Raw genomic sequence first — 22,081 nt, 5'->3', positions numbered from 1 at the left:
TATCAGAAGGATCATTGAGCATATGTTACAAACACATGTCTGTGGTTATGTGATTAAATATCATTTATTTCTTTAAATAAAAAAACTAAAGAAATCCAGTTGAAAATGAACATCAAGCACCCCTTTATCCCTTCTCCGACGCCCCCTTTTCAAGTGAGGAAGTCAAATTACTTTCAATCATACATATTTGAAGTTTCTATGTGTACACTATAATTTTATCGACTTTATATATATAAAAAAAAGAAGATGTGGTATGATTGCCAATGAGACAACTGTCCACAAGAGACCAAAATGACATTAACAAGTATAGGTCACCGTACGGCCTTCAACAAGCAAAGTCCATACCGCATAGTCAGCTATAAAAGGCCCCGATAAGACAATGTAATACAATTCAAACGAGAAAAACTAACGGCCTTATTTATATAAAAAAAAAATGAACGAAAAACAAATATGTAACACATAAACAAACGACAACCACTGAATTACAGGGTCCTGACTTGGGACAGGCACATACATAGAATTAATCTAATTAGTCGCTGTAGATGGTTATAAGTGCCATCACCTCGTTCTATAATTCTCAATCTAATTAGTCGCTGTAGATGGTTATAAGTGCCATCACCTCGTTCTATAATTCTCAATCTAATTAGTCGCTGTAGATGGTTATAAGTGCCATCATCTCGTTCTATAATTCTCAATCTAATTAGTCGCTGTAGATGGTTATAAGTGACATCACCTGGTCCTATAATTCTCAATCTAATTATCCGCTGTAGATGGTTATAAGTGCCATCATCTCGTCCTATGATTCTCAATCTAATTATCCGCTGTAGATGGTTATAAGTGCCATCATCTCGTTCTATAATTCTCAATCTAATTAGTCGCTGTAGATGGTTATAAGTGCCATCACCTCGTTCTATAATTCTCAATCTAATTAGTCGCTGTAGATGGTTATAAGTGCCATCACCTCGTTCTATAATTCTCAATCTAATTATCCGCTGTAGATGGTTATAAGTGCCATCACCTCGTTCTATAATTCTCAATCTAATTAGTCGCTGTAGATGGTTATAAGTGACATCACCTCGTCCTATGATTCTCAATCTAATTAGCCACTGTAGATGGTTATAAGTACCATCACCTCGTTCTTTAATTTTCAATCTAATCAGCCTCTGTAGATGGTTATAAGTGCCATCATTACGTTCTATAATTATCAATTTACATCATCTTGTTCTATAATTCGCGATCTAATTAACCTCTGTAGATGGTTATTAGTGCCATCACCTCGTTCTATAATTCTTCATCTAATCAACCTCTGTAGATGGTTATAAGTGCCATCATCTCGTCCTATGATTCTCAATCTAATTAGCCACTGTAGATGGTTATAAGTGCCATCATTACGTTCTATAATTATCAATTTAATTAACCTCTGTACATGGTTATAAGTGCCATCACCTTGTTCTATATTTCTCAATCTAATTAGCCACTGTAGATGGTTATAAGTGCCATCAACTCGTTCTATAATTCTCAATCTAATCAGCCTCTGTAGATGGTTATAAGTGCCATCATTACGTTCTATAATTATCAATTTAATTAACCTCTGTAGATGGTTATAAGTGCCATCACCTCGTTCTATAAGTAACAATCTAGTTTACCTCTGTAGATGGTTATAAGTGCCATAATTACGTTCTATAATTACCAATTTAATTAACCTATGTAGATGGTTATAAGTTCCATCAGCCTGTTCTATATTTCTCAATCTAATTAACCTCTGTAGATGGTTAAAAGTGACATTATCTTGTTCTATAATTCTCGATCTAATTAACCTCTGTAGATGGTTATTAGTGCCATCACCTCGTTCTATAATTCTTCATCTAATCAACCTCTGTAGATGGTTATAAGTGCCATCATCTCGTCCTATGATTCTCAATCTAATTAGCCACTGTAGATGATTTTAGGTGCCATCATTACGTTCTATAATTATCAATTTAATTAACCTCTGTACATGGTTAAAAGTGCCATCACCTTGTTCTATAATTCTCAATCTAATTAGCCTCTGTAGATGGTTATAAGTGCCATCGGCTTGTTCTATAGTTCTCAATCTTTTTAGCCTCTGTAGATAGTTATAAGTGACACCATCTTGTTCTATAATTCTCAATCTAATTAACCTCTGTAGATAGTTATAAGTGACATCATCTTGTTCTATAATTCTCAATCTAATTAGCCATTGTAGATGGTTATAAGTGCCATCATTTCGTTCTATAATTCTCCATCAAATTATCCGCTGTAGATGGTTATAAGTGCCATCACCTCCTTCTATAATTCACAATCTAATTAACCTCTGTAGATGGTTATAAGTGCCATAATTACGTTCTATGATTACCAATTTAATTAACCTATGTAGATGGTTATAAGTGCCATCAGCCTGTTCTATATTTCTTAATCTAATTAACCTCTGTAGATGGTTGAAAGTGACATAATCTTGTTCTATAATTCTCGATCTAATTAACCTCTGTAGATGGTTATTAGTGCCATCACCTCGTTCTATAATTCTTCATCTAATCAACCTCTGTAGATGGTTATAAGTGCCATCACCTCGTTCTATAATTCTCAATCTAATTAGCCTCTGTAGATGGTTATAAGTGTCATCACCTCGTTCTATAATTCTCAATCTAATTAGCCACTGTAGATGGTTATAAGTGACATCATCTTGTTCTATAATTCTCAATCTAATTAGCCTCTGTAGATTGTTATAAATGCCACCATCTCGTTCTATAATTCTCCATCAATTTAGCCTCTGTAGATGGTTATAAGTGCCATCATCTCGTTCTATAATTCTCAATCTAAATAACATCTGTAGATTGTTATAAGTGAGATCACCTCGTTCTATAATTCTCAATCTAATTAGCCTCTGTAGATGGTTATTAGTGCCATCACCTCGTTCTATAATTCTTCATCTAATCAACCTATGTAGATGGTTATAAGTGCCATCATCTCGTCCTATGATTCTCAATCTAATTAGCCACTGTAGATGATTTTAAGTGCCATCATTACGTTCTATAATTATCAATTTAATTAACCTCTGTACATGGTTATAAGTGCCATCACCTTGTTCTATAATTCTCAATCTAATTAGCCTCTGTAGATGGTTATAAGTGCCATCGGCTTGTTCTATAGTTCTCAATCTTTTTAGCCTCTGTAGATAGTTATAAGTGACATCATCTTGTTCTATAATTCTCAATCTAATTAACCTCTGTAGATAGTTATAAGTGACATCATCTTGTTCTATAATTCTCAATCTAATTAGCCATTGTAGATGGTTATAAGTGCCATCATTTCGTTCTATAATTCTCCATCAAATTATCCGCTGTAGATGGTTATAAGTGCCATCACCTCCTTCTATAATTCACAATCTAATTAACCTCTGTAGATGGTTATAAGTGCCATAATTACGTTCTATGATTACCAATTTAATTAACCTATGTAGATGGTTATATGTGCCATCAGCCTGTTCTATATTTCTTAATCTAATTAACCTCTGTAGATGGTTGAAAGTGACATAATCTTGTTCTATAATTCTCGATCTAATTAACCTCTGTAGATGGTTATTAGTGCCATCACCTCGTTCTATAATTCTTCATCTAATCAACCTCTGTAGATGGTTATAAGTGCCATCACCTCGTTCTATAATTCTCAATCTAATTAGCCTCTGTAGATGGTTATAAGTGTCATCACCTCGTTCTATAATTCTCAATCTAATTAGCCACTGTAGATGGTTATAAGTGACATCATCTTGTTCTATAATTCTCAATCTAATTAGCCTCTGTAGATGGTTATAAGTGCCATCATCTCGTTCTATAATTCTCCATCAATTTAGCCTCTGTAGATGGTTATAAGTGCCATCATCTCGTTCTATAATTCTCAATCTAAATAACATCTGTAGATTGTTATAAGTGAGATCACCTCGTTCTATAATTCTCAATCTAATTAGCCTCTGTAGATGGTTATAAGTGTCATCACCTCGTTCTATAATTCTCAATCTTATCAGCCTCTTTGGCTTGTTATAAGTGACATCACCTCGTTTTATATTTCCCAATCTAATCAACCTCTGTAGATGGTTATAAGTGCCATCATCTCCTAGTTCTATAATTCGCAATCTAATTAACCTAAATTCATTTGATGGGTCAACGAAATTTATACTATATATTTGGTTTACAGTTTGATTCAGAAGAAACACCGACATAGCTAGATATTACAATTAATTATCTAATTACTACCTCAATTTGATATTAGTTAGTATTGTAATTTTCATTGTTATTGATAAATGTTATATCAGTATTACAAATATAATCTTGAATTCTCTTATTTTTGGGAAAAAATTTAGAAATTCAAATGTAACGTCTCTTTGTGCATTGATGACTTTGGATAACTTGGCTGTGGATTTTTATGTGCTGGTTTATGTTGTTTTATGTCATGTATCCGTTTTTATTCTGTAGTTTGTCACCATTTCGGTTTTATCATGTTTGCAAAAGTATGAATTATTCTAAAAATAAGGATGTTCTTATCCCAGGCAGAAAACCCTAGGCGTATAATCCACAATTTTTTGGAACTTTTGGTCATCAATGCTCAACAATGAACTTGTTTAGGCTTTCGAACCTTTTTCATCTGAGCGTCACTGGTAAGTCTTGTGTGAAGGAAATGCGCGTCTGACATATTAAATTTTAACCCTGGTACCTTTGGTAAGCTATTATTTGTGTGTTTCTATGTCCTATATGTTCTCACATTTATTTGTATTGCAGTGCTGTCATTTTGATGTTATATTTAACATTGCCATAAAAGTGGGAGGTTTGGAATGCCACAAAACCAGGTTCAACCCACCATTTTTTTCTTAAAATGTCCTGTTCCAAGTCAAGAAATTGCCATTGTTATATTATAGTTGGTTTCTGTGTGTGTTATATTTTAATGATGTGTTTCTGTTGTGTCGTAGTTCTTCTCTTATATTTGTTGTGTTTCCCTCAGTTTTAATTTGTAACCCAGATTAGTTTTTTTCTCAATCAATTTATGAATTTTGAACAGGGGTATACTTTTGTTGCCTTTATAATTCATTGCTTTCCTCTAATACATGTAATAGTTCACATGTTACCCAGGTTTTTTTCTCTCTACTGATTTATTACGTTTGAACCACAGTATACTACTGTTGCCTTTATTTAACAACCAGAAAACTATGCTTTGTTAGTCTTGTATTATTTTAATTTTAGTTTCTTGTGTACAATTTGGAAATTAGTATGGCGTTCATTATCACAGACCTGCTTACCCATTCTGATGTCTATCAGTAGAATTGTCAGTAGTTTTGCAATGTTGTCAGTAGTACTCTCGATGAGTGCCGCGTAGCGGCACGAACCTTCTAGGGGGGTTTGGGGGCATGCCCCCCCGTGAAAATTTTTAAAAATTAGATGCAATTCCCTGCATTCTGACAGAATCTGCAGTCTTATTCAGACATGTTTAGAACAAAGATTTTGATCAAATTGTTTTATTGGAATTTGGTAATAAGATATGTCAACCAACCCCAAAAATCTGAGAAAAAAATTCTGAAAAAGTCCAACTTTCATAAAAAATTTGGGCAGCACGGCTCCTAGAAAATCAACATTTCCCATTTTTTTTTTAAAGCAAATTAAGGCCTTGAAAGATTGGGCAATTGAGGAAGAGCTTGCACTAAGGAGGAGGGCAGTTCCCCTTATCCTAAAGGAACATCTTCTTAGCACAGTGAATAGACTTTACAAAACATAAATTTACTTACCACAGGCAATTTTAGAATGTGGAAACATCAATTTGAAGTTTTTGGTAAACATATCTGCACTTGCTAGGGAAACCCCCAAAGAAGGGAAAGTTTCCCTGTAACAATCTTTGAATTTTTTGGCATGATTTCTTTGCCGATGTTGGTCCGGTTGTAGTATTATTATTATTGTCATCAGTGGTCGTCCTTTTGGGGTGGCACGGTAGTATTTCCTGGCCCATAGGGATAATGATATCCTTTTTAGAATTTTCACCACTTTCTAACACTGCAAAAAAATCTACATTCACACTTAACTGAAGTATTTTCATTTTACTATTCAGAAATGAATTTGAATATGTATCATGACCGTTTACTTTTTTTGCTATTTTTAGAAACCTAAGGCCACTAGTAATTTTAGGTCTTTTATGGTGCAGTGAATACAAAATTTAAAAAAATTCTCAAAAATTCATTTTCATCTGTATGTAAAATTATTTCATATTTTTCTACACCTGATTCATCCCTCAGTTTGGGAAAGTATGTTCAGTTGATACTGTATTTTTTGTCCAATCACACTGTTTAGATACATTTACCTAAGTAGGGTACACAAAAGAGCAACCTAAATTCTGGAATACAAATACTACCGTGCCACCTTAACCAAAACATAACAAACTTGAAACCAGTCATGACACCTATGATGCATAGATTTCTTACTTTGGAACATATTACAATAAAGAATACTAGTGTGCACTCATATTTTAACCAAAAAAAATGAAACATTACATCCCTACCCCATCTGGCAGATTTTCACTTTTATTCATCTTACCATTTTTACTTAAGAAGTGAACAAAACCCAAATATATGATGTTTCAAATCAACACAGAAGTCAAACATGGTGATTTAGGAGGAATTATTGGATTGCCAACTCTGTTTATGGTTAATCTGAGTAAAAGAAACAGTTTAATCACCAAATCATGAAAACTGATATTAAAGTTCATTCCACATTTTACAGCATGCCTTACATTATTTTAAACATTTTCAGATTATGAGGGCAATACAACAAGAGTCTTTAGATTGCAGTTAACTATTATTCCGTAACCTGTTTGACAATACATGTACTAGAATACATCTCTAAGTTGACTGTTTGTCTATTTCTCATGTATGCATTAAGTTAAATTATGTCCCCTTATATAATCAATTTGGATTTATTGTGCTTTTCACTGTCAGAAAATCTTAACAACTAATGGTAATTGCATGGAAAATGAATAAACCATTTAATCTTGCTGATATAGCATCATAAATACATTCTTTGTCAAAAATAATGTCTATTCAATGTACAGAAACCCCTATTTCTATCTCTATTTCATACCAATGAGAGCTAAATGAATAAGTAAGGACCCCTTAACCACTTACTGGTTCCCCAAAAGCTCCTACTGGTGTCATGTAACATCAGAACTACTAATTAAACCTTAAGAATGCTAGTATAGCTGTACTTATGTTGAAAAAAATAAGAAATTATGCAATTTATTTATTTCGGTGAAAATAATAGGATGAACATGCAACCGTAGAATGTCGCGTCTCAAATTTCAGTGGTTGCACATGTGTCAGACACTGCGAAAAGTTAAAGCGAGCATTTATAATTAAAAATGTATTGCAAGTTACATAAAAATAATGAAGTTCTACTTTCTATGAAAATTTTTACATTATTACCTACAGATCAGGCAAAATTTGCTGAATCAGCAATTTTTACTCTCAGGGGTGGAATTTAAGGCTTGTTTTATCATAGTTGCCCTTAATCAACTTTTTATTGATAAACTTACAAATTGCATAGGTAAAAAAAGTTCCTTCATTGATTTAGTGTAAAAATATATATCCCCCTTAAGGTGGCACGGTAGTATTTCCTGGCCCATAGGGATAATGATAGCCTTTTTAGAATTTTCACCACTTTCTAACACTGCAAAAAAATCTACATTCACACTTAACTGAAGTATTTTCATTTTACTATTCAGAAATGAATTTGAATATGTATCATGACCGTTTACTTTTTTTGCTATTTTTAGAAACCTAAGGCCACTAGAAATTTTAGGTCTTTTATGGTGCAGTGAATACAAAATTTAAAAAAATTCTCAAAAATTCATTTTCATCTGTATGTAAAATTATTTCATATTTTTCTACACCTGATTCATCCCTCAGTTTGGGAAAGTATGTTCAGTTGATACTGTATTTTTTGTCCAATCACACTGTTTAGATACATTTACCTAAGTAGGGTACACAAAAGAGCAACCTAAATTCTGGAATACAAATACTACCGTGCCACCTTAACCAAAACATAACAAACTTGAAACCAGTCATGACACCTATGATGCATAGATTTCTTACTTTGGAACATATTACAATAAAGAATACTAGTGTGCACTCATATTTTAACCAAAAAAAATGAAACATTACATCCCTACCCCATCTGGCAGATTTTCACTTTTATTCATCTTACCATTTTTACTTAAGAAGTGAACAAAACCCAAATATATGATGTTTCAAATCAACACAGAAGTCAAACATGGTGATTTAGGAGGAATTATTGGATTGCCAACTCTGTTTATGGTTAATCTGAGTAAAAGAAACAGTTTAATCACCAAATCATGAAAACTGATATTAAAGTTCATTCCACATTTTACAGCATGCCTTACATTATTTTAAACATTTTCAGATTATGAGGGCAATACAACAAGAGTCTTTAGATTGCAGTTAACTATTATTCCGTAACCTGTTTGACAATACATGTACTAGAATACATCTCTAAGTTGACTGTTTGTCTATTTCTCATGTATGCATTAAGTTAAATTATGTCCCCTTATATAATCAATTTGGATTTATTGTGCTTTTCACTGTCAGAAAATCTTAACAACTAATGGTAATTGCATGGAAAATGAATAAACCATTTAATCTTGCTGATATAGCATCATAAATACATTCTTTGTCAAAAATAATGTCTATTCAATGTACAGAAACCCCTATTTCTATCTCTATTTCATACCAATATGAGAGCTAAATGAATAAGTAAGGACCCCTTAACCACTTACTGGTTCCCCAAAAGCTCCTACTGGTGTCATGTAACATCAGAACTACTAATTAAACCTTAAGAATGCTAGTATAGCTGTACTTATGTTGAAAAAAATAAGAAATTATGCAATTTATTTATTTCGGTGAAAATAATAGGATGAACATGCAACCGTAGAATGTCGCGTCTCAAATTTCAGTGGTTGCACATGTGTCAGACACTGCGAAAAGTTAAAGCGAGCATTTATAATTAAAAATGTATTGCAAGTTACATAAAAATAATGAAGTTCTACTTTCTATGAAAATTTTTACATTATTACCTACAGATCAGGCAAAATTTGCTGAATCAGCAATTTTTACTCTCAGGGGTGGAATTTAAGGCTTGTTTTATCATAGTTGCCCTTAATCAACTTTTTATTGATAAACTTACAAATTGCATAGGTAAAAAAAGTTCCTTCATTGATTTAGTGTAAAAATATATATCCCCCTTAAGGTGGCACGGTAGTATTTCCTGGCCCATAGGGATAATGATAGCCTTTTTAGAATTTTCACCACTTTCTAACACTGCAAAAAAATCTACATTCACACTTAACTGAAGTATTTTCATTTTACTATTCAGAAATGAATTTGAATATGTATCATGACCGTTTACTTTTTTTGCTATTTTTAGAAACCTAAGGCCACTAGTAATTTTAGGTCTTTTATGGTGCAGTGAATACAAAATTTAAAAAAATTCTCAAAAATTCATTTTCATCTGTATGTAAAATTATTTCATATTTTTCTACACCTGATTCATCCCTCAGTTTGGGAAAGTATGTTCAGTTGATACTGTATTTTTTGTCCAATCACACTGTTTAGATACATTTACCTAAGTAGGGTACACAAAAGAGCAACCTAAATTCTGGAATACAAATACTACCCTGCCACCTTGGACATGATTTCAATTTACCTTGTCTTATATGCGCTTTAAAGCATTGATATTCTAATTAATTCAATCGTTTAACTGATCAAGATCAAAATTTAACGGATTTTGAAACGAAACGATTCAAAATTTAACGGATTTTGAAACGAAACGATTTTTTTTTCAAACCCGTAGTTTTTGGTATGACAATCGTAGTCCGTATTTTTTCAATGAAAACCGTAGAAACTACGGCAAAATCGTAGATGTAAACACCTCTGTTATCACTGGACTAGTATATATTTGTTTAGGGGCCAGCTGAAGGACGCCTCCAGGTGCTGGAATTTCTCGCTACATTGAAGACCTGTTGGTGACCCTCTGCTGTTGTTTTTTATTTGGTCGGGTTGTTGTCTCTTTGACACATTCCCCATTTCCATTCTCAATTTTATTTCTATGGAGTATACCACAATGACACAGCAATATCAAACAACCAGTAGACATCTCTTTTCTATAACCTATTTTTTTGTTCATCATAAAAGAAAGTAAATTTCATTTGTTTTATTTTGTATTTTTCTATTATACATTTGTTCATATTATAAATAAATAATTATCTATGAGATATCTACAATTAAGAACTATATTTTGTTGATGTATTACAGATTCAGAGCTTTTTCAATTCACATAAGATAAATTAAGTCAAGAAAATGCTTACATCAGCACAAATCTAAAAACTGATTGCTAATTATTATTCAACTGACTAAGGGGAGACAACCAAAAAAAGCATTAGTCACTATATATATATATCTCAATGAATTAAACACCAGAAATGATTTTCTAAAAACAGAAATGTTTTTTTTAACTTAATGTTAAATATTGCACTGTTAAAACTCTTTTATATTTGTAATGATTAAATAATATATTGCAAAAAAATCAAAATAAAATCCCATTGAAAAAATGCAAAACCAATATACCATTCTAATACAAATAAACTCATCATAGACATCATAGATATCAGGATTAAATTCAGTATTTGTGCCAAACGCGCATTTTGTCTACAAAAGACTCATCAGTGACGCTCAAATCCCAAAAATATAAAAAGGCCACATAAAATACGAAATTGAAGAGCATACATGAAGTTTAAATTTGAATCACAATTACATCATGATTTGATTAAGAGTAAGTTGTTTATGCCACAAGAGATACTAAACTATGTTTGATTAAAAGAATTCCTTGTTTTATAAAAGGTTCACATCACCCTTTTTCATTTCATTTTGAATAAAAGATGATGTCTGCATAATGTTTCATTGTCCCTGAAATCTATACAAATTCTAAGGTCAAAATATTATTCTATAAAACATCTGGTCTAAACTCTAACCCAATGAATACCCATATCAGACTAGAATAGTGAAACAACACAAGGATAAATAGGATTAAGAGGAGGTATACTTTATTAATACAGCAACCCAACAACAAAACAATAATTAGGATTAAAAGAGATGTAAGTTCAGAAACAAACCAGCACAAACCACAAGAACTCTTAAGATACCACACTGAGCATTATTTAATTCAGATCTAAGAATTGATCAAAGGGAGATAACTGGATGTTGAAATATCGGGAAAAGCTTAACAATCAGTTGTTGTTTGATTGCTGTGTAATAAATACAAAATAATAAATTAAATAACAAAATAAAATAAGATCTTCTAGATTGAAAAATGTTTTCTTAATTTCCATATTTAAAATGAAAGGAGATTTGACAGCAATCCAAACTCACAAATCAACAAAAATTATGTCTATATAAAGAGTAATTAATTAAAAGGGGGCTTAAATCATAAAATTTAATAAAAACTCAAATTACAAAAATACTTAAAATATGTAAATATTAGTAGAGAGTAATTTAAAATTTATCTACAATGATATTTCATATACTGTAAATTCAGAAATTATTGCAAATGATATGACTGTGTGAGTATTGGTATAATAATTAAGAACGTGCATTCTGATAACCAATGATTAAATTGTACCTGTTTGCAATTTTTTGGAAGTCATATTAATTTTTCGTTCACTCTTGAAAAATCGCAGAAATAAATTAATGCAATAACTTCTCAATTTACAGTACTGGTAATAAAAACTTATGTTATTAGTATCTACAAATGTTTGTAATGGCAGAAATATGTGGGAAAGACAGATAAACATTAATTGATGTTTGCAACTTTTATAAAGCTAATAACCTTTTTGTGATTGATATAGAAATGTAATTGTAATCCTTCACTAGGATATTAAGTTAATGGCCTTTTGTTAATAATAAATGCATCGGTTATATTAAACAGATAAACATTTCACAGTGGTTTGACTACTTATGCTAATTAAATATTTTTCAGATTTATTTGCATATTTTCATTACTTTACATGCAATATTTGTATATATATAATCTATTTTGATACTGTTATATAAAAGTTGCATTAATTTGATTTCAGTCCCAAGACTTTTTGAAGGATAAAAGAAAGACTATAATTAATGTTTTTCTCCTACCCCTGGAATTATTATGTAGGCAGGTAACTTTAATAAACAATTATGGCTCTCCTACGCCTGGTATTTCTTATGTAATCATGTAACTTTAATAAACAATTATGGCTCTCCTACGCCTGGTATTTCTTATGTAAGCATGTAATTTTAATAAATAATTAAGGCTCTCCTACTCCTGGTATTTCTAAGCCGCTACCTATGATGAACAACTAAGGCATTATTATGTCAGAGATCTGTACTACAGTTTTCTGTATTAACAGAGGACCCTGAAGAATGGCGAGTGTGTCCTGGTTTATTTTTCATTTCTTTAAGTGAGCTACTAGAATGTTTTTGTCGTAGATTCCCAAGAGGTGACGACCCGACTTTCTCTTCGTTTATTTCTTCCAGGATAGAATTCTTCTTGTTTGTTAGACTTGTCATCTCTACGTTATCTACACTAGACCTGGAATTATTCTTTATTACATTAACCTGTACAGAATCTAGGGTGTCACCATTAGATAACGTCCGTGACACATCACTATCTCGTTTGTGCTCTTTCACTTTAGATTTGTCCATTTTTTTAATGCCCAGTTTAAATTTATCAGCGAGTTTAGGTAATTTGCCGAGTGATTTTGTCGGAGTATCACTATCTTCATCAATTGTTTCTAGTTTTGACAAGTTTTCGTCTCCCTCTATGATATCAATGTCATCTGAAAGAGAAATGTTTTACATTATATATTGTTTGTAATTATTTAGGTCTATTCCATTACCAGGGAGATGGATTTGGTAATAAAGAAACAGATTTCCAATGTGCCCATGTGTATTGCACATATTTTATCAGACCAATAGCAATATCTAAAAAATGATTGTTTTATGAATATCTTGAAAATAAAGGCTTGAGAGCATACAATGTAATGCAAGTTCCTAAAAATTATTGTTTCCAAGGGACAAAACTCTATTAAAACTACTTGGCTGGCACAGTTTTTTCAAAAATTGTCTATGACATTGGTGTTATAAACCTTTTGATATAATGTATTTGAAAAAAATCTGGCAAGAATTGTACACATGAGAGTACTAATATTGCAATTTTCCATTTAATAAATATTTCAAAGTGCACAACTCTTTAAAAAATATTTGATCGGCACTCATTTTTCGAACTCACTCAAGAATTTATTGATATAAACCTATGATGTAAATTTCATAAAAATCTGTCAAAAATTGTTTATGCAAGAGAGCACTAGCAATGCAACTTAATAAGATAGATAGATGGCGCCTTACCAGGCAGTTTCTTGGTTCTAAATGATGCGTTTGTAATAGCAGATTTGGCGATGGTGTGACCTGAGCTAGAGGGAGTGACGGTCATAAGTCCCATCGGACCATCTTCTTCGTGACCAGCAGGAAGTGAATTCTTTATGGCAGTCGTTACCTAAAATTTATCACCAACAATTTAAAAATAAAATTAATCTACAAGTCTTGAAAAGGATAAATTGGATTCGAATTACAGAGATACTTTTTTATCCAAACCAAAAAATAAGATAAATAAAACATGGAAAATTTTAAAATGGACAAAAACATATATATAAACAAAGGGAGACAATGCAATTTTTTTTTAATTATCTTATTTTTGCTCAATACTGATTAATTGTATGCTACATTATAGTTGCTGTAAAAATATAATGGAATAGTATGCCACTGTCTATACATGTTAGAGGTGTAATCCACCATTTTCTACACAAGAAAATACCTGAACAAAGTCTGGAATTATGACTGATGTATTCCATTGGTTCGATGTGTTTGAGCTTTTGATTTTGCCAAATGTTTGATAAGCATGATTAGGGACTTTCTGTTTTGAATTTACTTTTTATATGAGACTGAACATTCATGAGTTTCCCCTCTGTAAGCCCTTTCAAAATATTTTCAAACTAAATTTACCAGAAGTCAACTGTAAAACTTATGATGTACTTCAAACACTCAATAAATGCCGATTCAGCTACAGAGGTGTTAAATGACCTTGAATACCATAGATATTCTCTCTGTACATTCAGAAATTCTTGCAATATATAAAAAAGAAGATGTGGTATGATTGCCAATGAGACAACTATCCACAAAAGACCGAAATGACACAGACATTAACAACTGTAGGTAACCGTACGGCCTTCAACAATGAGCAAAGCCCATACCGCATAGTCAGCTATAAAAGGCCCCGATAAGACAATGTAAAACAATTCAAACGAGAAAACTAACGGCCTTATTTATGTAAAAAAATGAACGAAAAACGAATATGTAACACATAAACAAACGACAACCACTGAATATACAGGCTCCTGACTTGGGACAGGCACATACATAAATAATGTGGCGGGGTTAAACATGTTAGCGGGATCCCAACCCTCCCCCTAACCTGGGACAGTGGTATAACAGTACAACATGAGAACGAACTATAAAAATCAGTTGAAAAAGGCTTAACTCATCAGATGGACAAAAATATAAGTGGACGTGGCCGGGTACTTATACATCCCGACACAAAAAGAAACAATGAACAGATCTGAGAGTACTCGCAGTTATCTGACAGCTAGTTCAAAGCCACTAAGAACTAATAAAAAATCATGCATCTAAGACTATGTATTTATTTATGCAAAAAATGCAACCATATCAGTTTCATAAAAATAAAACCTTAGATTCACTAACCATAACTACATAAATCTTATAATACACACAAGAGTGCACACACTGAAATGTCTCGCCTTCTTTACTTATCATTGATATTATGTTGATAGTCCTAAGTATAAAGCTTTATTTCAACTGTCACATAAACTTAACATTAACCAAGATAACTAAACAAAGACCAATTATATTCGGTGAAAAGCTCATTAGAGCTTATGTTTGTATTGTTTGTCAATATGCCGAATCCAAATAAAGTTTTACTTACTTACTTACTTATGAACCATGAAAATGAGGTCAAGGTCAGATGAACCATGCCAGGCAGACATGTAAAGCTAAGACAGATTCCATACAACAAATATAGTTGACCTATTACTTAAAGTTTAAGAAAAATAGACCAAAACACAAAAACTTAACACTGTGCAATGAACCATGCAATTGAGGTCATGGTCAAATAAACCTGCGGGACTGACATATAGATCATAATATATTTCCATACACCAAATATAGTTGACCTTTAGCATATAATATTAGATAAAAAGACCAAAACTTAAAAACTTAACTTTGACCACTGAACCATGAAAATAAGGTCAAGGTCAGATAACATCTGCCCGCTAGACATGTACACCTTACAAGCATTCCATACACCAAATATACTAGCTCTATTGCTTATAGTATCTGAGATATGGACTTGACCACCAAAACTTAACCTTGTTCACTGATCCATGAAATGAGGTCGAGGTCAAGTGAAAACTGTCTGACGGGCATGAGGACCTTGCAAGGTACGAACATACCAAATATAGTTATCCTATTTCTTATAATAAGAGAGAATTCAACATTACAAAAATTCTGATCTTTTTTTTTCAAGTGGTCACTGAACCATGAAAATGAGATCAAGGACATTGGACATGTGACTGACGGAAACTTCCTAACATGAGGCATCTATATATACAAAGTATGAAGCATCCAGGTCTTTCACCTTCTAAAATATAAACCTTTTAAGAAGTAAGCTAACGCCGCCGGATCACTATCCCTATGTCCAGCTTTCTGCAACAAAAGTTGCAGGCTCGACAATAAATCTATTTTATTAAAAATCTTACCAAAAGAACATCAGGGAAAAGTTCATAACTTGCCCTGTTGTGGATGTCTAGAATGGCTCGAGTTGCTAAGTATTTATCACTGTTAAACCTACAAAGTTAAAAGAATAATGAATTAGTGTTTAACAAATATCACATACATATCAGGACACGTATAAGTAAGATATACATCCTGCTTTGTACTAGAACCACTTGTTGATTTGGATTTCTTACATGCTATAAAAAATTTTGTGATTCTTATTATCTCCATTTGACCATCTAATACCAAACTGGAAATTATCTCCCTTTGACCATCTAATACCAAACTGGAAATTGTCTCCCTTTAACCATCTAATACCAAACTGAAAATTGTCTCCCTTTAACCATCTAATACCAAACTGGAAATTATCTCCCTTTAACCATATAATACCAAACTGGAAATTATCTCCCTTTAACCATCTAATACCAACCTGTGGAAATTGTCTCCCTTTAACCATCTAATACCTAACTGGAAATTATTTCCCTTTAACCATTTAATACCAAACTGTGGAAATTATCTCCCTTTGACCATCTAATACCAAACTGGAAATTATCTCCCTTTAACCATCTAATACCAAACTGGAAATTATCTCCCTTTGACCATCTAATACCAAACTGTGGAAATTGTCTCCCTTTAACCATCTAATACCAAACTGGAAATTATTTCCCTTTAAGCATCTAATACCAAACTGTGGAAATTATCTCCCTTTAACCATCTAATACCAAACTGGAAATTATTTCCCTTTAACCATCTAATACCAAACTGTGGAAATTGTCTCCCTTTAACCATCTAATACCAAACTGGAAATTATTTCCCTTTAACCATCTAATACCAAACTGGAAATTATCTCCCTTTAACCATCTAATACCAAACTGGAAATTATCTCCCTTTAACCATCTAATACCAAACTGGAAATTATCTCCCTTTGACCATCTAATACCAAACTGTGGAAATTTAAGACTACTCCATGACCAATCTTTCAAAGACTATGAATTAAAAGCATTCCTGGAAACAAAATCTTAAATTGCCACATGTATGGAACATTTAGAACAAAAGTTTTAATAACTTAGTGTTGTCTTCAAGCTTTGAAGAAGAAAATACATAAGTTGCTTAAAAGACATCTGGATAAATATAAATATAAGGAGATGTCATGTGATTGCAAATGACACAACTATCAATCATAGATAAAGATATAATGGCCAATAATCATAAGAAAAAGCCATACCCTATAGTCATTTACTAATGAATGATCAATTTCAAATGAAAGCAATAGATAACACAATCATCAAACAGGAAGGCAATTAACATTTGGATGAGATCCATTCTCTATCCCTGTTACACATACAATAAAGGTAATCAACATTTGGATGAGATCCACTCTCTATCCCTGTTACACATACAATAAAGGTAATCAACATTTGGATGAGATCCACTCTCTATCCCTGTTACACATACAATAAAGGCAATCAACATTTGGATGAGATCCACTCTCTATCCCTGTTACACATACAATAAAGGCAATCAACATTTGGATGAGATCCACTCTCTATCCCTGTTACACATACAATAAAGGTAATCAACATTTGGATGAGATCCACTCTCTATCCCTGTTACACATACAATAAAGGTAATCAACATTTGGATGAGATCCACTCTCTATCCCTGTTACACATACAATAAAGGCAATCAACATTTGGATGAGATCCACTCTCTATCCCTGTTACACATACAATAAAGGCAATCAACATTTGGATGAGATCCACTCTCTATCCCTGTTACACATACAATAAAGGCAATCAACATTTGGATGAGATCCACTCTCTATCCCTGTTACACATACAATAAAGATGTGTTTTGGTTGTTTGTGTCTCATCCATGTATAGCACATGTATAGCACATGTATTCTTTTATTAATGAAAGAGACTTACATAATATAATAAAGCCCTGAGACCATCTCTGTCATGAGAGTTGGGGAGATGGCTATTCTAGGTAACAATTCTCCCACATGACTTTTCCGTTTACTTTGTGGCGGAGGTGAGTCTTGGAGATGGAAGCTGGCTGATGGTTTAACTGTACATGATATGTCTGATAAATCATCGAAGCCTGTTGTAGCTAGTCTGTAATAAAAACAAAATATAAAATCCTTAATGCATAAACAAACTTAAGCAGAAAACTTAACATGGAACATTGCTGATAAATAGTCTTCATTGTTAAACAGACTTGAGTAGAAAACTTAACATGGAACATTGCTGATAAAATTTAATAGTCTTCATTGTTAAACAAACTTCAGCAGAAAACTTAACATGGAACATCGCTGATAAATAGTCTTCAAACTGATATGTACAGATTATATATATAATAGTAATGTAACTTTATATCAAATATGAATGATCTATCACAAGAAGTTCATTTCAAACTAACTTATCTAAGAACTTGAAAATTGTCTACATCAATTAACATCACCAGAATTATAACATTGTAATAGAAAGGACAGGATACCCTGGGGAGAGGGTAGGGAGACAGATATATAATGTTACCCGGAGCTGGCTTTACAATACATCTGAGAGAGTTCCGAGAGGCCACTGATACAGGAATTATAGCATTGTAATAGAAAGGACAGGATAACCTGGGGAGAGGGTAGGGAGACAGATATATAATGTTACCCGGAGCTGGCTTTACAATACATCTGAGAGAGTTCCGAGAGGCCACTGATACAGGAATTATAGCATTGTAATAGAAAGGACAGGATAACCTGGGGAGAGGGTAGGGAGACAGATATATAATGTTACCTGGAGCATGCTTTACAATACATCTGAGAGAGTTCCGAGAGGCCACTGATACAGGAATTATAGCATTGTAATAGAAAGGACAGGATACCCTGGGGAGAGGGTAGGGAGACAGATATATAATGTTACCTGGAGCATGCTTTACAATACATCTGAGAGAGTTCCGAGAGGCCACTGATACAGGAATTATAGCATTGTAATAGAAAGGACAGGATAACCTGGGGAGAGGGTAGGGAGACAGATATATAATGTTACCCGGAGCTGGCTTTACAATACATCTGAGAGAGTTCCGAGAGGTCACTGATACAGGAATTATAGCATTGTAATAGAAAGGACAGGATACCCTGGGGAGAGGGTAGGGAGACAGATATATAATGTTACCCGGAGCTGGCTTTACAATACATCTGAGAGAGTTCCGAGAGGCCACTGATACAGGAATTATAGCATTGTAATAGAAAGGACAGGATAACCTGGGGAGAGGGTAGGGAGACAGATATATAATGTTACCCGGAGCTGGCTTTACAATACATCTGAGAGAGTTCCGAGAGGCCACTGATACAGGAATTATAGCATTGTAATAGAAAGGACAGGATAACCTGGGGAGAGGGTAGGGAGACAGATATATAATGTTACCCGGAGCTGGCTTTACAATACATCTGAGAGAGTTCCGAGAGGCCACTGATACAGGAATTATAGCATTGTAATAGAAAGGACAGGATACCCTGGGGAGAGAGGAGGGAGACAGATATATAATGTTACCTGGAGCATGCTTTACAATACATCTGAGAGAGTTCCGAGAGGCCACTGATACAGGAATTATAGCATTGTAATAGAAAGGACAGGATACCTTGGGGAGAGGGGAGAGAGACAGATATATGTTACCTGGAGCATTTTTTACAATACATCTGATGAGAGAGTTTTGACAGGTCACTGATACAGGAATTATAGCATTGTAACAGATAGGACAGGATACCCTGGGGAGAGGGGAGAGAGACAGATATATAATGTTACCTGGAGCAAGCTTTACAATACATCTGATGAGAGAGGAGTTCTGACAGGTCACTGATACAGGAATTATAGCATTGTTACAGATAGGACAGGATACCTTGGGGAGAGGGGAGGGAGACAGTTATATAATGTTACCTGGAGCATGCTTTACAATACATCTGATGAGAAAGTTCTGACATGTCACTGATACAGGAATTATAGCATTGTTACAGATAGGACAGGATACCCTGGGGAGAGGGGAGGGAGACAGATATATGTTACCTTGAGCATTTTTTACAATCTATCTGATGAGAGAGGAGTTTTGACAGGTCACTGATACAGGAATTATAGTATTGTAACAGATAGGACAGGATACCCTGGGGAGAGGGGAAGGGAGACAGATATATAATGTTACCTGGAGCAAGCTTTGCAAAACATCTGATGAGAGAGTTCTGAGAGGTCACTGATACAGGAATTATAGCATTGTAACAGATAGGACAGGATACCATGGGGAGAGGGGAGGGAGACAGATATATAATGTTACCTGGAGCATGCTTTACAATACATCTGATGAGAGAGGAGTTTTGACAGGTCACTGATACAGGAATTATAGCATTGTTACCGATAGGACAGGATACCCTGGGGAGAGGGGAGGGAGACAGATATATAATGTTACCTGGAGCATGCTTTACAATACATCTGATGAGAGAGTTCTGACAGGTCACTGATACAGGAATTATAGCATTGTAACAGATAAGACAGGATACCCTGGGGAGAGGGGAGGGAGACAGATATATAATGTTACCTGGAGCATGCTTTACAATACATCTGATGAGAGAGTTCTGACAGGTCACTGATACAGGAATTATAGCATTGTAACAGATAAGACAGGATACCTTGGGGAGAGGGGAGGGAGACAGATATATAATGTTACCTGGAGCATTTTTTACAATACATCTGATGAGAGAGGAGTTCTGACAGGTCACTGATACAGGAATTATAGCATTGTAAAAGATAGGACAGGATACCCTGGGGAGAGGGGAGGTAGACAGCTATATAATGTTACCTGGAGCATGCTTTACAATACATCTGATGAGAGAGTTCTGACAGGTCACTGATACAGGAATTATAACATTGTAACAGATATGACAGGATAGATTGTCTGAAAAATTGAGAAAAAAAATCTTATTATTAAAATATTACACAATGTGGAATGGATAGTTAGTAAAGTTGTTAAGAGTGAATTCAATGCGTTCCCTAATTTCAACAAAGTTTACCATTTACTGATTCTTAAAAAATGGGGTGTAGCTTAACAGTTGCTCTCTAACTTCGTACTTTATTTGGCCTTTTTAACTTTTTTGGATTCGAGCGTCACTGAATGAAACAGCATACCTATGTCTCACTTTTTTACTCCGTCAAGTGGGACAAAAATTGCAATATGGGAGATAACTCAATATTTTTATAATAATGTTATAATAATAATGTGTTACCTATTCTGACCATTGATGGCTTCATACTGAGGATAAGGTCCACTTCTCCAAATCTCTGGTTCTGTGTGGTCATATCTTGATAAAGCACTTTCTGACAGGGATAAACTGCTGAGAGCTGAGGGCTACAATATATAAATTATATAGATAAAGCTACTAACAACATCAATCCTACAAAATTACTATTTTCAACAGACTTCAATTATTCTAACTGTCTTTTATAAGTCCCTTCAGTCCTGTGATATTTTCAATCTCTTATATGAGCCATTAGGGTCTGTTTTACTTTTTCAAATCTTTTATTTTGTTTATTGGGTCTTGTCTTATTTCTTCAACCATATCATTTTAGTCCTGTGAGTTGTGTGGTTATATAATTCCATTTGGTTTGATGACCTTGTATTAGTCACTTGACAACCACTATTAGCTGACTTGCTTTTGTCATGGTGGCCAAATTTTATTGGTTAAGTCCCTAAAGGAACCCTTTTAGACCTGAAAACTAGCAATCCTCAGTCATTGAACCTTGAAACAAATAAAGTGAAGACTTACAACTTAAGTGTGATTTAGATTTGTAGATTGAATTTTTTGTTCTGTTACAGAAGATAATACATGTATAACAAAGTTTTCACATATAGAAAACTTTTGAAATAAAAATTTCCTACAACTTACATGCTACACACACCATACCTTACATGCTACACACACCATACCTCATGATAAACAGATGGCTGACAAAAGGAAGGAATACGGAATGTTTTTATCTTGGGTTTCCATACCTTACATGCTACACACACCATACCTCATGATAAACAGATGGCTGACCAAAGGAA

General features: G+C 33.6%; 1 protein-coding gene across 2 annotated transcripts in view; it reads right to left on the bottom strand.

Moving 5' to 3' along the window:
- Positions 1-10,259: 10,259 nt before the first annotated feature.
- The window catches only part of LOC143059532 (hyccin-like), an 80,001-nt gene continuing 68,179 nt past the window's right edge, over positions 10,260-22,081 (bottom strand). For both annotated transcript variants that reach the window (XM_076233045.1, XM_076233046.1), the window contains 6 exons: positions 21,261-21,382; positions 20,837-20,932; positions 17,926-18,114; positions 15,982-16,069; positions 13,499-13,646; positions 10,260-12,930 (listed from right to left, as the gene is read on the bottom strand). In XM_076233045.1, coding sequence (XP_076089160.1) covers positions 12,467-12,930; positions 13,499-13,646; positions 15,982-16,069; positions 17,926-18,114; positions 20,837-20,932; positions 21,261-21,382 — 1,107 coding nt within the window. In that variant the 3' untranslated portion in view covers positions 10,260-12,466. The remainder of the gene's footprint in view (positions 12,931-13,498; positions 13,647-15,981; positions 16,070-17,925; positions 18,115-20,836; positions 20,933-21,260; positions 21,383-22,081) is intronic.

The sequence above is a fragment of the Mytilus galloprovincialis genome, chromosome 14, assembly GCF_965363235.1.
Source record: "Mytilus galloprovincialis chromosome 14, xbMytGall1.hap1.1, whole genome shotgun sequence".
Classification (NCBI taxonomy): Eukaryota; Metazoa; Mollusca; class Bivalvia; order Mytilida; family Mytilidae; genus Mytilus; species Mytilus galloprovincialis.
This window is presented reverse-complemented; position numbering and strand designations above follow the sequence as displayed.